The 21,030-nt window shown below is 41.9% G+C and overlaps 1 protein-coding gene across 3 annotated transcripts in view; it reads left to right on the top strand.

The window, feature by feature from the left end:
• Nucleotides 1–3,720: 3,720 nt before the first annotated feature.
• Nucleotides 3,721–21,030, top strand: part of LOC310802182 (nuclear factor 1 B-type) — a 69,371-nt gene continuing 52,061 nt past the window's right edge. For 2 of the 3 annotated variants that reach the window (XM_083666476.1, XM_083666474.1), the window contains exons 1-2: nt 5,595–6,125; nt 9,203–9,734. In XM_083666476.1, coding sequence (XP_083522602.1) covers nt 6,096–6,125; nt 9,203–9,734 — 562 coding nt within the window. In that variant the 5' untranslated portion in view covers nt 5,595–6,095. Of the gene's footprint in view, nt 3,969–5,594; nt 6,126–9,202; nt 9,735–21,030 lie in introns of those variants that run through there. The other variant, XM_083666475.1, reaches the window with a different exon arrangement.

Genomic DNA, 21,030 nt, shown 5'->3' with positions numbered 1-21,030 from the left:
TGAAGTTAGACATTACATTTTGTAAACCGGCAACAGTTTAGCAGTTACCTTGATGTATACAGTATACGGATAATGTAAATTGGGGTCTCTCATCCATATATAGTATACATCTATTTTCAATAATGTTTGTGAGATTAAAGTTAATCTAAGAATTGTTTTTTGAGGGTCATATTTGCCATGGTGTAACATCCACAATTTGCAGACGTTGATACTAATCTGAAATTAGAAACGAGGTGAGATTATTCATTTATGGTTGACAAATTGAGACTTTTACTTATCCACTCATGACGCAACAGTACAATGGTGGAAAAGTACAGAATATGCAATCCCACTTAATACCACAGGGAGGCAGTAGGTGCCCAACACAAAGACGAGCTTGGCATTTATAATTGTTTCCCATGCCATTATGGTGGGTTAGGGTTAGGGTTGCGGTTAGAGTTAGACTAATATTAAATAGGCCTAGATCTTGGTCAGAGTTGGTAGAAATTACTTTGTTACTGAGCCAATTAAGGCAATTAATTGAAGTTCAACTTCCTGCTGAAAATGTTATATATTCTGCCTGCATTGGAGGTTTGTTCATCCCATTGGTGTATTTGGATGGACATGAGTGTTTCATTGGTTATTTCAATGCACCAAGACTACGCACCACACTAAAATTACAGGTAGAGGGCCTCCTTTATACCCCTCAAATACCTGCCTATATCATACAGGAGCCAGTGGTATGCTATCACAGATGGCAAGGAATCCGTTACAGATTAATGTTTGTGTGTACACCTAACCAGCTGGTGAGCACACACACACACACACACACACACACACACACACACACACACACACACACACACACACACACACACACACACACACACACACACACACACACACACTCCTTTTGCAAGTGTAAACAAGGACACACATCACAGTGGAGCTGCAAGAAAGTGTTCTCTTTTCTAGAATGGCGCTCTGGTCTCAGGCCAGAATAACTGGTCGAATTAATGAGGCAACTTCAGACGTGTGTGGCCACGGTATGCTACAGTAGCAATAGGCTATTGTGTGTAAAACACTTAATTAAGACGAATTAATAGTGTACTAAATGTGTCTTATTAGCCATTGGGCCTGAACACCATTTTACTCAGTGTCTTCAGTGGTAGGCCTACAATCTCACCTTGACCCCTTGACGGGGCTCTTACACACACACACACGCTAAGACATATGAATAAAATATTACACCAATGTATACATACATAGTTTCACTGAAGTTGCACAGTGCACACAGTTGAGAAACCCAACCCAAAAATGATATCACTTGGACGTATTTTCTTCTTGCTGGACTTCTCTCGCTTTCATTTGTTATATAAAAAAATGACAGTAAACGTAGGAAACAATTATCATATTTTTCATATAATCTAACACAGGATTGCAGGCTATAATCTACAAACCCCAGATGATGAGAAACACATTCAGGATTTTCATCGGTGCAACATTTTCATAATATGATGCAATGATATATTCGTTAAATGGCTTTCAATTAACAAGTTTACAGTAGGTCTAGTGACGGATTATAAAACATTTGGCACATATTTCAAATATGATATGATTTATGTATGTGCATTTAAAGGCACACATGTCAACTAGCCTATCTGTTTCTGGCCCTGATTATTCAAATCTGCCTCTTCACAAGTAGCGTCCAGCGCAAGGGACATTTCAATCATTGAATCATTTTGAGGAATCAGTTAAGAAGTAAGATCAAATGCAGTGGTTTATAAATTAATCGCTGTTTCTGTCATTGTAGTTCGACATGAATTATTACAGATGGCAGGTGTCATTGCAAACGTGAACGCAGACACATACAGTAGCCTAGGTTTCATCGATTCGGTCACGTCGTGCATTCGAAATAATGACAGCTATAGTTCCCGCAAGTATTGTTTCGTTGATTTAGCCTATCCTATATTTCGGAGTTATTTCGACTTAGAATATATTTGGTCACACCTTACCCGCAATCGTGAAATAACGGCATGCTCAGAAAGTCTCCAAACATTTATTATATTATGGAGGAAATAACCATGCACGAACTTCAAACGCATTAACACATCGCTCATAAGAGACGCTGCAAAAGGCAAGACACATACAAACTCACAGAGCACGTATCCACAAATAACCATTTCTACCTTCTGATAAAATAATGCTCTAAAAAGTTCCTTTATTCCTCTCTCGGCGCAGTGTCTTCGACAACCTCATTAAGTTCACTCTGTAAAGTTTTGGTTGATCAACTATTTCACCCTCCCGTCTGTCGTTCAGATTTATACTCCACCTCCCACTCTCCACAAGGGTAAAGCCATCCGTAAAAAAGAAAAAAAAAGTGTGCTGAAATGTCATAAGGACAATATCACCGGTAGTGTCCTAATTCATTAGTATATACACTTTGGAAACGTGTTATTATGCGCAAAATGTGATTTATGTCACTACCTGTGTGCTTGACAGTGGTTGCAAAGTGCATTTTATGTCTGCGTGACCAACAAGAGACATACAATCGAGGCCTACAATTTGCGCTGCAAATGATCTTGTAGCCACAGTACTTCTTGAATTAATCTCTAGCCGGCATATTGGCTATATCACACCTGGTTAATAACTGCCCTATACTGTAGGCCCATAACATACTTTTGCTTTTGTAAGCAATGTACTTAATGAACAATAGTATGTTTTACATGTAGCCTAATCATTGGGATGTTAGTTGAAAACAATTTAGTTAACAATTTCATTTTCAGATTTCGACAACAATAGATGAATCATTTATGGGTGTCAATCAATCGTTCCCTTTACCTGCCAATTATAACCTGGTTAGGTTCAGTAGCCTTATCTAGACCAGAGGAAGTCTACAGTTCACTGTTGGATGGATGAATTTATGAGCCATCCATTAATGATGCATTCATTTTCAATTGTAAAATATTTAACTATCACAAAATATAGGCTATTGATATAATTGCTTCTTCATATAGAATACTAATGATTTGCATAGGCCCATTAATAGGAAATGTTGGACCAACATGACAATGTTCTGTAGCATCAAACAATAGTCTTAAGGAAGTGATAGAATAGCACAATAATATTGGGACTTTATTTTAAATGGCAGAGCCTATGAAAACCAAATAGAAAATCGAACAATATTAGGTCAATTATTATCATTACCATTGCTATTAGTATTAGTATTAGTATTAGTATTAGTATTAGTATTAGTATTAGTATTAGTATTAGTATTAGGCCTATTGATGTTATTATTATTATTATTATTATTATTATTATTATTATTATTATTATTATTATTATTATTATTATTATTGTTCTACTATGCTATGTCTGACCTTATGGTTTTCCTTGAAACCACAAACAATTAAGGCATAGATTAACTCACGTTTGATAACCCCTACACGTTTCGAAATTTCTGCTAGTCCAGCAGTATGCAGATGATTATGAATTGACATGCAAGTAATAGCCACAAACACTACCACTGGCGAGCGGAAGTGAGGGGCCTAGGGTACGGAATGGAGTCCTGAGGCCGCCGCCGCCCTGACCAATGAGAGGCGAGAATGCAAGTTCCATTGCGGAGCTCTCTGTGGCTGCTGAGAGCCGCACGGAGGGCGGCAGTCAGACAGCGAAAGTGAAGGCGGAGACCTGCCCAGTTCCGAAAACTCTGCCTCTTCTGGATCACGTTCAACTGAACAACCCAAAACCTATCCAAAAGTAAGACGAAGAGGAAGGAAGAACAGAAAAAAACCCGAGGTGCTCACTGCCTTGATTTTGCCGCCTTTCTGCCAAGAATTCTCTTCCGGTGTTGATTTTTTTTCGCAAGCACTACAACAAGAGAAAAGCCTGAAAAGCACAAAGTTGAACGTGAGAAATGTGAAGCTACCGGCTTGTGTTTCACCCCGGTTCCAGGATCCCCCTTTAAATCCATGCAATACAGTGCAATGGTACGTGAACAAGGATTGTTATATGGTTATACAATTGTTACACCATTGCCTTTTCATACCATTAACACATTATTCACTGCTAACTGGTAATAGACGTATGCATTATGTCAAGTGACCGAGACCTGTATTGATATTCGATTGTTTATGTTTTGTGGAGGGGTAGACTATATGGGTCACAGGAATATTTTCCAGTGGCCGGTAGAGTTAGCGCCAAGAGAATTTAACTTGGCACAGATTCTGGGTTAACGTCCCCCGCCCCTTGTTGGCAATGAACTTCATTTGGAATGTGGAGCAATTCTATAGGTTACACACACGGGCAAATCTTTACGTTTGCAACAATATTTAACCCGCTCTTATGCGCAGTAGCCGCTTTTGAAGAGAGAATTAAGTGCACATATGTAGTTGTGCTGTTCGTTCATATAGCACATCCGTCAAATAGTCCGTTCAGGAATCTTCCATGTACATTATAGGATATTACTAATGTGTGAACATGCTGTAGGCCACCTTCCCGCGCTTCACATCGAAAAACATGCGTAATTAGGTATGAATACCAAGCGTTGCTTATTACGCTGTCATATAGCATGTGTTTTTGCAAACTAGTACTCTTTTTTACTTTGGGGCTGAGACCTGGGGAGTCGGTTGACTCAGTTGCCTATATAAGTATAGGCCGAGTCATTACATGTCGCTCCTGTCCTCTTCGGTTTCCCAAAGCTGGTCTGGACCATTGACCAGAACCTTTATGGTCAGCTAATTTCTCATGGGTTATAGTTGAGGTTGTGGCATGAATAGTCTTCCCATTCCTCTAGAAGTCCTGAGCAAATCTGAAAGACCCCATCGGGTCAGGACACATATTTTGGAACCGTTCTAGGATCCTCACATCGGAACCATGCGCAACTGTGACACGCCATCCTTTGATCCGTTTCCAATAGGATCCATTAGGCCATACTTTAGAAAGGACATTTGCCCACCACTTAAGCTCACATTATCACTGTACATAGTTGTGCCTTCAGCCCACTTAAAACAATTGATAACTAGCCTATCATCGGGCAATAGAGTTGCTTCAAATTCAAAACGACATAGCTATTATTCAAGTTGTGTCATCTAAAAACTCGATCCACTCTTTACTACTACGATCTACTCTCTACAGTATGTACTTAAGTGACCATATTTAGCGTTTGGTATCATTTTCGAAATGTATTTTGAAATGTAGGCCTATTAAAAAAATTCAAAAAAAACGGACCTGGCGTAGGCTAGTCTGTACATAACTTCAAATACTGCACATTGAAGAGAGGGGCATTGTATATTGTTGTGTGTTTTGTTCTGTCATTAAGCAGTGGTTATTCTCAAATAGTTTGTTGACCTTTTCTAAACGTGAAATAAAACCATGCATGCTCTATAGGTCTATGGTTATGCGTAGAAAGAGTTCGACTAAGGCCTAGAGTTCATATATGTGAGGGAATTTTCCATTCGGTTTCTTTTCGAATGGGGCGCTGGTCCAAAGTCTTCCGCTCATAAAATCATAACTCAGAGAGAGAGAGAGGGGGGGAAGAAATAGTTGTATGCTGTGTTTTCAGAGGGAGACGAGAAGGTGGGCTAGTGGATATGGAATGCGTTTGTTGGAGGAGGAGGAGTATGACTATGTAATTACGTGAAAAAAAAAATCTTGGGACTGATTTGTTAGTATCGCAAAGAGTGCGGCTGTACCGCTCGATTTTACATCAAGTTTGAAAAGCGGAGTGGAGATCAGAAATTCTGTGCTTTCAGTTTTCATTACGCGTTTATGAATGAACTCGCAATATATAGCGCAAGATTACAGGAGCGGGATTTATTTTAACCTTCATGCTCTTCATTCACCGGCTTCATGTGTAGTCAGCTGTAAAGGCATTACACGTGCATATCATTTGTGAACTCATATCTGCTACATCGTCTCATTTGAACTGAGAGATGAGAATGTTCGGACCACCAGGATCTCATTGATGTTCTTGGATAAGACCTTTTTACGCGGATAACTTCTCTCCACAACCTTGCATGGTGCATTACGAGCCTGGAAGAATGGCGCGATAAAGTGCTCAACCTGGTATTCAGAGGAAACATTTGAAGTACCTATTTTGTGTACACAGCTGGCTCATGATGTACTCTCCGATTTGTCTCACTCAGGTATATGCTTTAAGTATTGCTTTCCTTATAATCGATGGTGCATAATGCCGCAATTTATTGAATAGCTGTAGGACAGGCTGTGTAAAATATAGTCACTTGCTCTATGCCCGTCAAAGTCAGTCTGCTTTGAAATCTCTTTATATCTCAAATAAAATCCAAGATCATATGCTGCTTAACTTTGGCAGTACTATCGCCGCCTAGTATGAAACGTGATTGAACCGATTTGCCCTGTGTTCGATTTGCTCGTGGTGACGCGAATGGTTTTCAGAGTGATTGAAAGTGCAGGGAAATTGACTGTTTTATAGTAAAATAAGTTACATCTGTGGAAGGTAAGAACATGTGAGTTACCAGTGTGAGAGAAAGGGAATCAAACGATGATGTGTGCCAATATGTGTATTCTAGGCGAGTGCGTGAAGATAGCTCGCTTTCAAATGCATTATCACCAAGATATCGCGCACAGATAGCCGAATATTATGCGAAATCAGAACAATCAGCATTTTTTTTCTCACTTATTTGACCTATGTATCATTATACATACAATATAATCATAATTTATTATATGATTTTTGTTTGATGACCCCCCTCTGTTATTGATTTAGAATATCTAAATCGACATGCATATTGGCTGAATTTGAATTACATTCTTGCGGATTTCTTTTCTTCTATAGCGTTTCAGGGGAACTTTTAGCCCGAGACGGAGAGGCACTTGCACTGAATGAAGATGAAAACAATGATAAGGTTGATTCAGTGGTTGGACATAGCTGGAGTAGCTGACTTTTTTTGGCTGACTCAGTTTTACTGTTTATATTTTACTTGGCATAAGTAAGTGATTGACTGAGATGTGGTTTAGTTTGTACTTAAGAGGATTGTGCTTTTATGGCCTCAACTGAAGTGCAGTGCCCAGGAACTCGCCAACTCATTTATCTTATAGTGCATTTAAATGTAACTTTATTTCTTTCACCAAAATGCTTTCTTATGGTATCCTTGTAGTTTAAAAATGAGTATTTATTGGTTTGGGAATCGATTGCTGTAAATGCAATCAAAACATGAAATGAATGCTGATTAACTTATATGGTGAAGTGATCAAAATGAATAGCACTCCCATTAGATCTAATGTGTTGTTGAATTGCTATATTATTAGTTTCAAAGTGAAGGACTTTTGGAACCATAGTTTATCTAAAATAAAATCACTTTCTAAAGTATTTGAGTATTCACAAAAAATGTCATAATTTTTTCATGCTTTGTTCAAAAGTTTATGAGATTCTTTTATTCACGAATGTTTTTGCCTTTAGTGTGATTCTACAGAGCCCAAACACACGTTTTATTGACACATTACAGTTTGGATCAGTGAGTTGGCTTCTCAGAGAAACACCAGTGGCTAGCATGAGAGAAAAGATAGGGAGTGGATTTCTGTGGTTTACCAAAGCGCCTCTGCCTGCCTACACAAAGCACAATATGTGGTTTAACTCTTCCAAGGCCTTTTCAAATGAACAGTGTTACAGTTTCAGTTTGACATTATTTTGACCTAAAAAGTATTGTTTTTATGATGAGCTTTTTATTAATCCATAACAGCTACTAGAATTTCTAGAGGGTTCTTAAATCACGTCTTTCAGAGATCAGAGATTATTTTATACATGTATGTTTAAAAGTGCAGTAAAACACTTCAGGTTGGCCATATATTTGTTGAAATTTGAAAGCACTTGAAGGTACAATTTTTAAGGCATAGTAATGTAGTCAGTTTTATAATTTTAAGCTTTATCATTAAATCCAATATTTTTTTTCTTAGGCAAAATTATATGTCCCCTTGCATTGCACTATGCAGCACAACAAGCAACATACTGTTGATTGCAATATATATATATATATATATATATATATATATATATATATATATATATATATATATATATAAAAATCTAACCACTGACCTGAAGTGGATTTTCGAATGGAATTAATTCCGACTTAGCAAAAGGCATTTCAATGCCACCTTGTTACGCAGTGCAGGAGATACCAAGAATGTGTTGTTTGTGCCAAGATACCATTTTTACTGTCAACCTTGGTTACATTTTGGAACGGCTTGCAATATGTGTCACGCCACGCATCTATGATAACACATAAAGTGACTCGGCGGGACCGCAAACCCAGTCTCAAACCTATGCAAATAATGGTATTTTGGTTGAGGCATATAAGTGTTTTTTTCTGCCCTCTACTTTGCCAGTTGACTTCATGCCTTTCAAACATGGGAGGTGAGTGAGTGAGTGTGTGTGTGTGTGTGTGTGTGTGTGTGTGTGTGTGTGTGTGTGTGTGTGTGTGTGTCTGTGTGTGTGTGTGTGTGTGTGTGTGTGTGTGTGTGTGTGTGTGTGTGTGTGTGTGTGTGTGTGTGTGTGTGTTTGACGAGAGGAGGGGTTGGGGGTTTCTCCTTTCCACCCTTCAGTTATGTGAGCATTTTTTGACTACACTCCAGTCCCCTTCCACAGTATCCTCTCCATTTCTAGTGAGAGGCAAGTACATGTTGGAATGTGGACGGTTTGATAAGAGAAATGCAAGTGTGAGGGGCGCATGCTCCCTGTGCCAACAACCCAGTAGTCCCACTCAGAGCATGCTCGGGAAACGGGAACAGCACCTTAGTACATTCTGTGTGTGCTTTGCACTATTGTGGTGTTGGCAGTTGAAATAAACAGGGGCGTCCTCATATCTTCAGCGTCTTTTCTTGTTATTTCCCTGTAATAGTTCCAGCAGTATTTAAGATGGTAAAGCATCTGTTAATCATGCTGTTTCTCTTTGTGCTGAGTAGATTTTTCCTTGACGTCTCTGTGAAGTCTCATGCAAGATAGACTTAGAGTCTACTGTATGGCACAATCATGAAATTCTGAATAGTTAACTGTACAGAATTGTTTAACTGTGTTTCTTATTTATTTCAGTAACAAGGTGGATTCCTCTATTGCCTTTTTTCTTTTGGCCAAGATCACTCTTGGCTGATTGAATTGGGAACTTTCACTTGACTTGACTCTGTAAATTAACTCTTCTTTTCTCTCTTTTTCCCTTTCCCCCTTTTCCCCTGCCTTCCTGAACGACAGGATGAATTTCATCCCTTCATTGAGGCACTTCTTCCTCATGTCCGTGCTATTGCCTACACGTGGTTCAACCTCCAGGCGAGGAAACGCAAGTACTTCAAGAAGCACGAGAAGCGGATGTCCAAGGACGAGGAGCGTGCGGTGAAGGACGAGCTCCTGGGCGAGAAGCCCGAGATCAAGCAGAAGTGGGCATCCAGGCTGCTGGCGAAGCTCCGCAAAGACATCCGGCAGGAGTACCGGGAGGACTTTGTGCTCAGTGTTACAGGGAAGAAGCACGCGTGCTGCGTGTTCTCCAACCCTGACCAGAAGGGGAAGATCCGCAGGATCGACTGTTTGCGGCAGGCCGACAAAGTGTGGCGCCTGGACCTGGTGATGGTCATCCTCTTCAAAGGCATCCCTTTGGAAAGTACGGATGGGGAGCGTCTCGTCAAGTCTCCGCATTGCACCAACCCAGCACTTTGCGTCCAGCCGCACCACATAACAGTGTCGGTCAAGGAGCTGGACTTGTTTCTAGCATACTATGTCCAGGACCAAGGTAGGTTGACTCAGTGTGTGAATGGGCTGTTGGATGGTCTGTGTGTTTGGGGGTGGGCAAGGTCAAGGGTTATATATGTAGGAGACTAGCTGGATCCTGTCAGCCATAGGCTTCGAGAGGAGGCAGGCCAGCTGATTCTTACAAACAGGCATATTTGAAGTACAGTATAAAAGGTACAAATCATAAATTTGCATATATTCTTTACACAAACAATACAGTACACTGTGGGAACAGCAAGACTATGTGTGGAATTCCCTTCCCGTTCTGGTGGTTTGGTACTATATATTTCCCAACACCAGTACATATTCAGGATGTGCTTTTTGAAGTGCACAAACTGTAAGTTCTCTTTACAGAGACCTATCTATAAATGAATTGACCTTTGGCAATTAATTGTCCCACACATAAGATATATGAGATGACTGAGCTGAGACTGTTGAACACAATAGAAAATTAAACATATGTTTTATTAGACCCCTTTGAACATATCAATATTGAATACAACCATTTTATATATATATATAAAATATATAGGAAAATATAAAATAGTTGGTGTGCTTTGTTGGGGATTTAAATTCAGATACTTTAGGTGTTTTGAAATTGGACTGTTCAATTTTTTGTGTGGATGTAGGCCTACAGTATTGTATTTTTTTTAGATTGATGTGGTTTAGTGAGGCTTTTTAATTAGGCTTTTTAAACAAATGACCTAAAACTGTAAACATTTGATTATTATTAGTTATTGGCAAAATTACACTTGGATAGTGCATTAATTTATTTGAATTAATTGAAATTGAAGGAGAACTTGATTGAGATTCAAGTTCACATGATGATTTACCTCTTTCTATTGAAGATGGGGATACTGGCAAAAGTCATGTTATCACAGCTAAGATATACTCTGAATTTCATTTTTGTTTTGCAAAACTTTGTCTTACAGTAGAATTACAGGTTTGCTTGTGGTTAACTGGGTTGTGATTTTCCTTTAATCTGTCAGGTATAGTATTAACTACTGTACTACTGACACTTCTCCACAACACATTCACAATCATCATGATTTTCTGAATTCAATCTCATTACTTTTTCAAAGCTTTCCTAACCGTTTGTTTCCTTTATTCATTACCATTGTAAACTATGGGTTATTTCAAACTCCCTGTCCAAAAAATGCTACAATGACAATGTGAGTACATGCAGTAAGAAACCTGCAATACATTTGATGTTGGAGGAAAAATGCAGTATAGCTAGCTCATTATCATCAAACTCTGAGCCCCCATTTTGTGTTTGATAAGTGCCAGAGAAAGCAGAAGGCACAGCAGAGAGACAATAACGGTTGCCATTGGCACCACGGTTGGCATCAGACCCTCTTTTGTGTCCTTTGTAGGATGCCGCTTATTCTCTAGTTTGCATCTGCCGTGGTTAACTGTTCAGTATCAGCCAGTGCAAAATGCCTAAAAATTGTTCTTCTTTCATCATGTTAGGAACATCATTTACGAAGCACACTGCACACTCTAGACTGTATTCATTTCGTTGTCAAATGTTCCTGAAAATAGTCAGTGTTGCATTTGCAATTTACTAAGCGTACGTACAGTTGCCAAGCTAGTATGAGAATACAGTATGTGTCGACATGTTGCCCTCGTGATGACAATTGAGTTTGAGCCGACTTATAATTTTATTTTCGGGGCAGATAAGATTTATCAAGCTTTCATTTGCAATACTAAATACATCCTTTTCGCCATTTCTTTCGAATGAGAATTTGGCAGACACCCGCAACAGATTTTCTTCATGGCGTTGAAAAACTAGGACACATTTCTGGTACCTTGAGTAAGGGCGGCAATTTTTTTCCATCCAGTTACCAGGCAGTGCCCATCTCTAGACAATGCAGCCATATTGTGTTAGCGTGCGGTGCGGCGCCATTTTGTTTTGCGCCGTGCCAGGGAGGCAGGGAAATCGCCAGTAATGGTTGTTAGAGGTTCGGAGGTTGGCATCAAACCCTCTTTGTCTGCTTGCAGCATGCCTTTGATTCGTTGGTTGGCACCCGCAATGCAGTGGGCATGTTGGAAAGTTTTTTTGACAGTGGCAGAATGGGAGCCGGCGGGCTTTGTTCTGCTGCAACTGCACGAAACAAACAAACAAACAATCAAACACAAAAGAAACCACCAAACTGCTGCCTCTTCAACAGAATCCGGTGTTTGTGTGAATTGTTCCAATAAATGTAGTGTGTTCAATCGTTTTCAATAAATGATCGCTTCCTATTAACTGATCATAATATGTTCTTATCCCATTTAATAATAGCTGCTTGATAGGTTACTTCTGTATATGTAATTCTTGTTGAATTATCAAACTGCAAAACATTCAAGTCGCTGCATTCAAATCTGTTTAAACAATGGCGGTAACCCTCTACACTAATTTTGCACCAGCTGCTCCTTTATTGTGAAATGTTTGATATTGTTAATGTTATTTTGTATTCAAAAGAGTTTCAGCCATGAGTATTCGTTAACCTTGTTAATTGATGCCATGAGAAAGGTCGCTGGGTTGGTGGTGACTGTGTTGGTTGAATTCAGAGAGGGCACTCTGCCTCTTGTTCTTGGGCACAGACGCGTTTAGCTGGGCAGAGTCTGCTGTGGCACCCATGTGCATGCCCAGATGAATGCCCGCTCTGAAGGGCGGTGGGGGCAGGGAGTGGGGGTGGTAGCGGCCATTGTGCCAACGCGCGGGTCTTCTTCAATGGGGACCCGTTGGCTTCTCACGGGCATAATGCTCTTCACTATGCTTGTGACCTGCTAGAAGTGTTAGAACTATACCCACATTACCATTCTTAGTAAAAAAAAAAACATTTTTTTAAAATGAACATTAAAGTAACATATTTGAACTCCACCTGTGTTGGTATTTTGCATATCAAGTTCCACTGCTAGAGGGAAAAAGGTTTGATAATAACGAGATGTCTATCTGATCTGCTCAAGTCAAGTCAGGACATGTCTGATGATGAGGCCCATGTTCATTTGGTTTCATGTTGTTCTTCATACCTATTTCATAAGCACAAGGTACCATTTCATAAGCACAAGGTGTTTATCGACTCCTGAGCATACACTTCTTTGTTCTGTCGCTTAAGTATGATCAGATTAAAACCATGTCGGTTTCTAACCACACCTTCCAATATCTTCGCTTGTATGCTGAAAGATCTCTCTTAGATAGTTGGATGATTAAGGGGTATTTTTCAGGAGAGACTTTGGACACTGGGTTATTTACAATTTCGATTTACGAGTTCTGTGTAGATTTAGTATTTTCTATATATAGTAGTTCATTCATCCTACCCGGAATACACCTTTGACCTCTTTCTCTATGTTTCGCTCTGTTCTGGACCAGTGACAATTATTGTTGAAGAAAGAGCCACAAAAGGCCAGTTATTCATTATACTCATTTGTGTGGTCCCCTCAAATTTTCATGATCATAAACAATTGGGAATTGGCTGCTACTAAATCAGCAAACTCTTTGATCATGTTCTGATAAGGGAGGCCATGTTTATAAAACAAGCAAGCTACCAACAACCAACAGGATTGGCAGAGCCTGAATGGAAAGCCAGGGGATCAAGGTCAATTTGCTTCCCCATTATTCTGGTGCTGAAAGTTAACATGGCAATAAAACATTGACATGTTTTTTTTCCCCTCAAACCCTCCTCCCCATTTATTTTGTTCACAAGGCAAGAATTTCTTTGACCATCGAAATTGGTCTTGGATTCAGATGGATTACCCTCTAATACGCTCTGCCATGTTAAAGAGCTCTGTTTTACGAGAGCCAGACTTAGCCTCTGGTCCTGGTGTCACGACCTCTGCAAAGAGATGTGGCAGGGTGTCCTCTGAAGTTTAATTGAGCAAAACAGATCTGTGAAAACACACTGTTAGCCCAAAGCACGTGGGTGGAGGAGGAAGACTTTTTGGGCTACCTGCAAGCCCCCCTTATTGACCCCCACAATTGGGGTCAAACCACCATAGTGTCTGGACCACCAGTGGTCTTTTGACAACCATTTGTCAGTCTTTTCCCCCTGTGGCCAGTGGCGCTTCAGTAAGTGAGGGGGAGAGGTAGCAAAGGCATTCTGCTACCAGCACTCTCTCCAGGGCTGACTTCGTGTCACCGGTAGTCCCTTCAACACCGGCCATTGCCTGTGCACTGCGTGGGGTAGCCGCTTGCATCTCGTTTTCCGGCCGGCTGCATTTGAGGCATGGTCAGGGGCAGCGAGGCTGACCTCCAGGTCACAGCGGAGTTCTGTGACTAAGCACAGCATCTATCCTCCCCCCCTCCCTCCCTCCTACCTCTCCTTCTACACCTCCATCAGGAATCGCCCCTGCGGTACACTGCCCACACCTCTCTCTCTCTCTCTCTCTCTCTCTCTCTCTGGCTCTCCCTCAACCCCCCGACTCCTGTGACAGCTGCTCCAGGCCCAGGCGCGTAGCCAGAGAAGGGGCAGCTGGGAGGATGCCAGGAGCCAAACAAAACTCATTGCAAGCATACAGTGTTAAGGACACCATCGCACCATGTATTCTTTTTTTTCTTTTTTTTTGGGGGGTGGGGGGGGGGGGGGTTCATTAGTTCGTTGATTGTTTTCAGTAATGGAAATGGGACAATCCATTTGAGGAAAGTATGTATGTAGGCTATGGTTAGACCCTACTGCAACATTTGGTCACACTTAACATTATGTTTCCCCTTTATCTGTGTAGTAAAATTGAATAACACATTTGCATTAACAATGCTGTTACACTGCGTATTAGTTATAGCTTTATAGTTGCATAGTAATGGACTGTTCTTTTTTATTCACTTGTGTAATAATACAATCCGCTCAACCCCATATGTATTTACTAAATGACTATGTTAGAAAAGTTAATGCATTGTTATAAATGTTATTAGAGCAATTACAGCAATACTACACCGGTATTGGAGGAGGTATAGGAGGAATGTCCCATCCCATAATAGTCCCATCTCCTATATGGCAATAAACCTGTCTCTGCTGATCCCCACTACTGGGAATCACAATGAACTTGAACTTGAACTTGAACTTGAACTTGAACTTGAATACTGATGAGCTATATTTCTGGGAGAAGGGCACCAACCTGGGGCTAAAAGTTGATCATACACTCAAACTATCAAAAAAATTATCTAACCCAGTTAATTAATTCAATGTGCTCTCATAAAAAACATGCAAATTGTTAAAGGAATATGGAATAACGCGTAATATCAATCCAATATCATAGAAGTCTTCCGTCTGAATTTCGTTAAGGAATTCAGTGAGAGCTTTGTTGAGAGTGAACCACACAACCCTGTGTTCAGCTCCAGCTCCCTTATTAGTATGCAGTTAGGCCTGCGGTGAATACCTCACTCAGAGCCATAACCTATCGAACACATTCTCTCAGTCTAATCCATTTAGAACTCCCTCCCAGGTCTACTGCCCACTTTATTGATTTTCTCTTCCCAGTTCCCACTCAATGGCCCTCCCCCTCTTCTACTGAACCGACCCTGTTGCTGTTGGAATTTTGTGGTGTGTTACTCCATTTCACATGGACTGTAGTGGTGTCGTAAAGGTCTTTCTTTCCTTCTTTTTTTCTCCTCCCTTTCTTTCTTTCTTTTCTTTCTTAGCTTGTACTCACTTGTTTCTTTCTTTCTCTCTCTCTTTCTCTCTCACTCACTTTCTTCCAGCAACCAGGTTGCCCAGCTCAGTATGAACCACATGTCATTAGCAGCAGGATTTTGCTCAAGCAAATACCTCAAGGCTTAAACAGACCATGTTACCTCCTTAGCCCTCTCCTGTGTGCCCTGTGTCCATAAATCTCTATGGAAACTAGGCAACTCAGAGGCCACAGTGTTATGTGGATGCCTGCCTCTCAACCAACTTTATTACTCCATTTCTCAGAAGATTTGCCATGTAATGACAACCTGGTCTCAATCTATACAATTACACCCATCCCAAGTGAGACAAAGGCTTAAAGAGTAGAGTTCAACGTTTCTTCATAGAAATTGGTGCAGATTAATTTAGTATTTTCTTTGGGATCTTGATGGCGTTCAGCTCCATCAGAGTTTCCCAGGCTTTCCCAGGGAGTACCCGGCATACATTTCAAACCCCCCTGAGACCACTTGACAGGAGGACTAGCGCCGCCCACTCCTCCCAGCTAGGCCCTGTCCGCCAGCCCTCCTAAATGAAGACAAATGGGTGCATTCACCCCCTGTCCCACACCGCACACTGTACCTCACTGTCCTTGCTTACAAAGACCCTCCCTGCTGCTAGAGCTGCACCATCCAACGGCTGCCCTCTCCCCTGTCCTCGCCGGCCATCCAGCCTGCCTGCCCAGGCTGCCCATATCAGACAGCTGTGTCTATGGAGCAGAGCCAGAGAGAGGGAGAGAGAAAGAGAGAGAGAGAGAGAGAGGTAGATAGATATGTAGATAGGGAAAAAAGGAGAGAGGAGTAAAGAGTAAGTTAACCATTGGTGACCTAGCTTCTCTTTTTTTTTTGGTAAAGAGAAAGACAGAGAAAGCGGGAAAGAGAGACAGAGAGAAAGAGGAAAGAACCGTTCCTCAGAGCTGAACTGTGACTTTTCAGACCCTGGGTGTGCAAAACCAACGTGAATCCTTCATCAAGCAACAAGCCCATGAATGACCGCCAAAGAAAAAAAGAAATGGGCGGTGGTAGTGGTGGGGGGTGTGGGGGCAGGGACAGACAATCGAGGAGGTTGCCCGGGAGACAGTTAACTTCTACGCAGCCCCCCTCTCGTTTTCCCCATCAAACTCTTTTCAGTCTGAACAGGCCCCATCAGTGGCCTAGAGTGATGGTTGTCTCTTCTTTTGTCTGGCTGTACAGTACGCCCCATCATTGTGATGGCTCGCCAGGACCTAACGGGATGGTTAAAAGAAAGGCAGCCATTACTGCACTGTCCAAAATGTACTTTGGGGTGGGCGTGCTGTTGTTTGCAAGGCGAATTCCCCAGAGGAATTATCTATAATGTCTGCCTTTGGGTCAAAGAGGGGATAAGGCGTCTGGGGCTTGGGAATGGGTGTTTGGAATAAGCAGCGCCCCATTGACTTGTCAAAGCCTCCTCCCTCACATATGTCTGAGTTAGCTCTCAAAGCACTCTCCTAACGTAAGCCTTAGTACAGCATAGAGGTGTTAGTCATGTATGGAAAATATTATTAAAAAGGAAAAAAAACATCCATATTATCCTTGCTTCATTAAAAGGTTTCATACCTTAAACTAGCCACATTGTGTCACACGCTGACATGACATCCTGTGGAACAACCAGAACATGACTCACAAATCAGTGAAACGACAGATGTCAAAGTATGTCTGCTACTTTCTGCCCCTTGTGATAATCATATCCTGTTTTCACACTGCTCCATTGCATAAGCGTATTAAGAGAGGGAGAGAGGGAGAGGGAGAGAGGGGGGGGGGAGAAAAAGAGAGAGACTCAGGGAAAGGAACATTTTCCAGTTGGTGGTTAAGCTGACAGGAAGAGAGAGATTGGAGAGGAGGGGATTCAGAGAAGGCAATGAGACATACAGAGTCTGAGAGAGAAAGAGAGAGAGAGAGAGAGAGAGAGAGAGAGAGAGAGAGAGAGAGAGAGAGTCCAAGTCATTGATCGCCTCTCATTTACCAACTGACATGACTTACGGCAAAGTTAAACAGTATTCCCATGTTATCACCATGAATACAATCAAGGGACTGTTACACCTTAGACAAATCAACATCAAAGCAATAATTTGATCAGTGTCATCAGATTAGTATAAACATACACTAACATCATCATTGAGCACATTCACCATTGTTTGAATAGATATTAATAGATATTAATGAGTAGCCTATAGTAAAAAGCCAAACAAACCATTAGCATCATCGTCATCATTACTGATAGGACGTCAGGAGATTTGAAGGCCGATCTGCTTTGTGTTTTGAGAAGCCAACTCCAATGCTGTCAGGGCAGGGTGATTAAAGCTGCCGCCTCGGTAACAGAGGTCTCTAATGGAACCCGTGATTTTATGGGGAAGAGCGGGCCTCGTTACAACAGTGTACTCTGGGAAGGCTATACGCTCTGGCTCTGGATAACTTGAATTCTTCTCAAATTGGCCTGCTTTTTTCCCCAGCCATAGGGCTTCAGCTGTGTTTGGGGTGAATGCTATGCTGACTTCGACAGAAAATCTTCAACCACACACACACTGACTTCCAAATGCACACAAACACAATTATTCGCTTGCTCACCTGCATCGAGGCCCAAAAGCCTGCATTTAGATTAAATCGGCCGCACCTCCTCTATAAACACAGAACGCCAACGTCTGTCGGCAGAACATTTATAGTAAGACCACTTAATGCCCAGTTCCGGATATACCAACTCAAGATTGTAATTAGGCCTGCAACATGTGCACAGGCCTATAACAACCACAATTATGTTACGTATCCTCCCCAAAAAATAACTCCACTTCATTCACCCCATTGAACCATTCTTAATGGTAGGCTACAATACCAAGGCAAATTGGGTAGCCGCTATAGCAATGCAAATCAGGCTCTATTAATGACTCTCTTTGTATTCTCTCAGCCTGTGTTCTACCACTACCATCACTTCTGCCTCTGCTAGAAGTGAAACATGGTTTGTGATGACCATAGAAATGTAATTCTAATTCTATGGTGATGATTTGCAGGGTTCTGCAGTAAGACCGGTTTTGGCCTTTGGATTACACTAATAAAGTACTTGTGAGTCGAGGAAGTCCCCCAGCCGTTCCCGCCAGGGAACGTTTCCATACACAGGTGATGGAATGACAAGGATAATAGCAAAAGGCAGAAACACCCATGTTCCCTGAGGGAGTCCTTCTGAATCAGCTCAGTGTTCTAAAACATCTTCATCTGCTTTATGCTGAGCCTGTTTCTCAAACTATTAGGCCCATAGGCTTCTTTTTTCTTTCTGTAAAAACCTCTGGCTGAAACTTGGACTGCCATGTGTGTCTTGTTAAGGGCAGTTATGACAAATGGCAGCAGCTGTACAAACTAATCTCTCTGTAGCTTTCACACATGGCGCCCAATTAACAATGGGCCACTGTGGGGCCCTAATCCACGGCGCAGCCACCCTCTTGTCCTGCAGAGCCAACGGCCCGGGGAGCCTCCACGCTCCGCCTGCTGAGCTCTCCCACCAGAGGAGCAGGAGGATGTGGGAGTCAGGGAACGCTGCACAGTTGGGGAGGGAGCTGCGGCCATGTTGTTAGCTACATGGTTGGGAATGTTAGCCTGTTTCAACACTTTTTTTTAATAGTTTGCAAGCATTAAAGAGCACACACACAGCTGTAGTTGATAGATTTGGCAAACTGATCTTTGGCTGGGTAGGTAGGAGGGGTGTGTGTGTGTCTGTCAGAGAGAGAGAGAGAGAGAGAGAGAGAGAGAGAGAGAGAGAGAGAGAGAGAGAGAGAGAGAGAGAGAGAGAGAGAGAGAGAGAGAGAGAGAGAGAGAGAGAGAGAGAGAGAGAGAGAGAGAGAGAGAGAGAGAGAGAGAGAGAGAGAGAGAGAGAGAGAGAGAGAGAGAGAGAGGAAGTTTCCTGTCAGGGGGTACATTTCCAGTAGTTCTATGATGATAAACTGCTGGTTCCTTCAGCCTCAGACAGCTGAATACTCTTTGTGTAAAATAACCCCCATCCCTCCCTCCTTTATCCCATCCCCAGACAGCACTGTGTGTGTGTGTGTGTGTGTGTGTGTGTGTGTGTGTGTGTGTGTGTGTGTGAGTGTGTGTGTGTGACACGTCATTTACACACTGGGCTACTGGTACCATAGCTGTGTTACGGTAAAATCTGTAGGATGCAGGGTTCTCCCCAAAGAATGTAAGAGTGGCGCTGCGCCACGCTGTGAACTTGGTGGCACCACTATGTGACAATTCAAGGCAAATTAAACTATATATTTAGTAATGATAGAGTAACTATCTTTGAATTGCCAACGACATCGTTGTTAAAAACGAAAGTGAAAGTGAAAGCGTTATTTGAATTAAATGTTTTAGCTGTATTATTATAATTTTTTTACCCAGCATACAGTTGAGTGCCCTTTCTTTAGTTCAGGGCCTCTCTCTCTCTCTCTCTCTCTCTCTCTTTCCCAGCTCAACCCTGCAGTACAACAACCCCCATTTGTGAGGGTGCATATCAGTGTGATTGTTTTTCAGTACAATTACAGAGAAATCGGTTATTTGTACATTTCAATACATCCCAGTTAGATTCCATTTCAGAGTGAGCTTTATCGTAAGCTCTCGCCCAAGAGAATTCACACTTGGCTGAGTCCGAGAGGATGAGTGCCGACTTCTCTCGACACCCTCAAAATGACACACACTCCTGTTGGAATGTCAATGAAACCAAATGGAGAAATGAAAAAGAAAATCATTTGGGTGTGATGCCTGGCAGCCTGCTCAAGGTCGGTGCCAACTACTATGAATGGGAAACCACCAATGACGGGGGGGGGGGGGGGGGGAGACTTTTTTCACTCAGCAACCAAGAATAATTAACCGCACGCAGCCTTTCTGGTCGTGGCGCATAGCCCATGGACAAAGCCACAAGTCATTTCAGCAACATCCAATTTCTACTGTGGAGAGACAGTAGAGGAGGGGGTAAGAGGCAGAGGAAAGCTGGATTATATGGCTGGTTTTAAAACCAGAAGTGAGCAGGAGACTGACCCAACTTCAAGAACCTACAGCAGTGCACTTTATTGTTCATGTATTCACACTGGGCCTATGAAATCAACACAAAACAGTACAAGTACAAATAAATCTTGTTTTTGTTTGTCGTGCTGCAAGCATGTACATTCAGAATCATGTACAGTACTTGTTGTAAATGAGCAATGTTACTTCAGACCCAGATACAAATTAGATGAGACCAACTGAAGATAAAAAGATAACCCAGTCAGCAGAGAAATTACGGCCTACATCTGGCCCAGGTCTGTTTTTCTACCGGCATCCAGAAGTGGCCCAGTTCCCAACCACACTCAGACCAAAGATGGCCCAGTAGCTACAGAAACGTATCAGGCCCACATTCCTCATACCAGAGCTTACCAGAAATTGCCAACTCTCAGCCAGGGCTGAGAGGGCAAGACCAGATCTGGCCCGCAACTGTCTGCTGACTGAGAACAAACCAGTTTTCCATGTACAGTACAGACAGTATATGTAAGCACATGCATGTGTGAGTTCCCCCTGGAGCTTACAGTTGGCTGGGCCTGGAGGATGAGGTGATGAGGGGGTGGGGGTGGAGTGGAATGGGTTAGTGACAGGGTCGTATCTGGAGATAGGTATCACAGCATTTCCGCAATGGGTG

The sequence above is a fragment of the Argentina silus genome (assembly GCF_951799395.1).
Source record: "Argentina silus genome assembly, chromosome: 1".
Lineage (NCBI taxonomy): Eukaryota > Metazoa > Chordata > Actinopteri > Argentiniformes > Argentinidae > Argentina > Argentina silus.
This window is presented reverse-complemented; position numbering and strand designations above follow the sequence as displayed.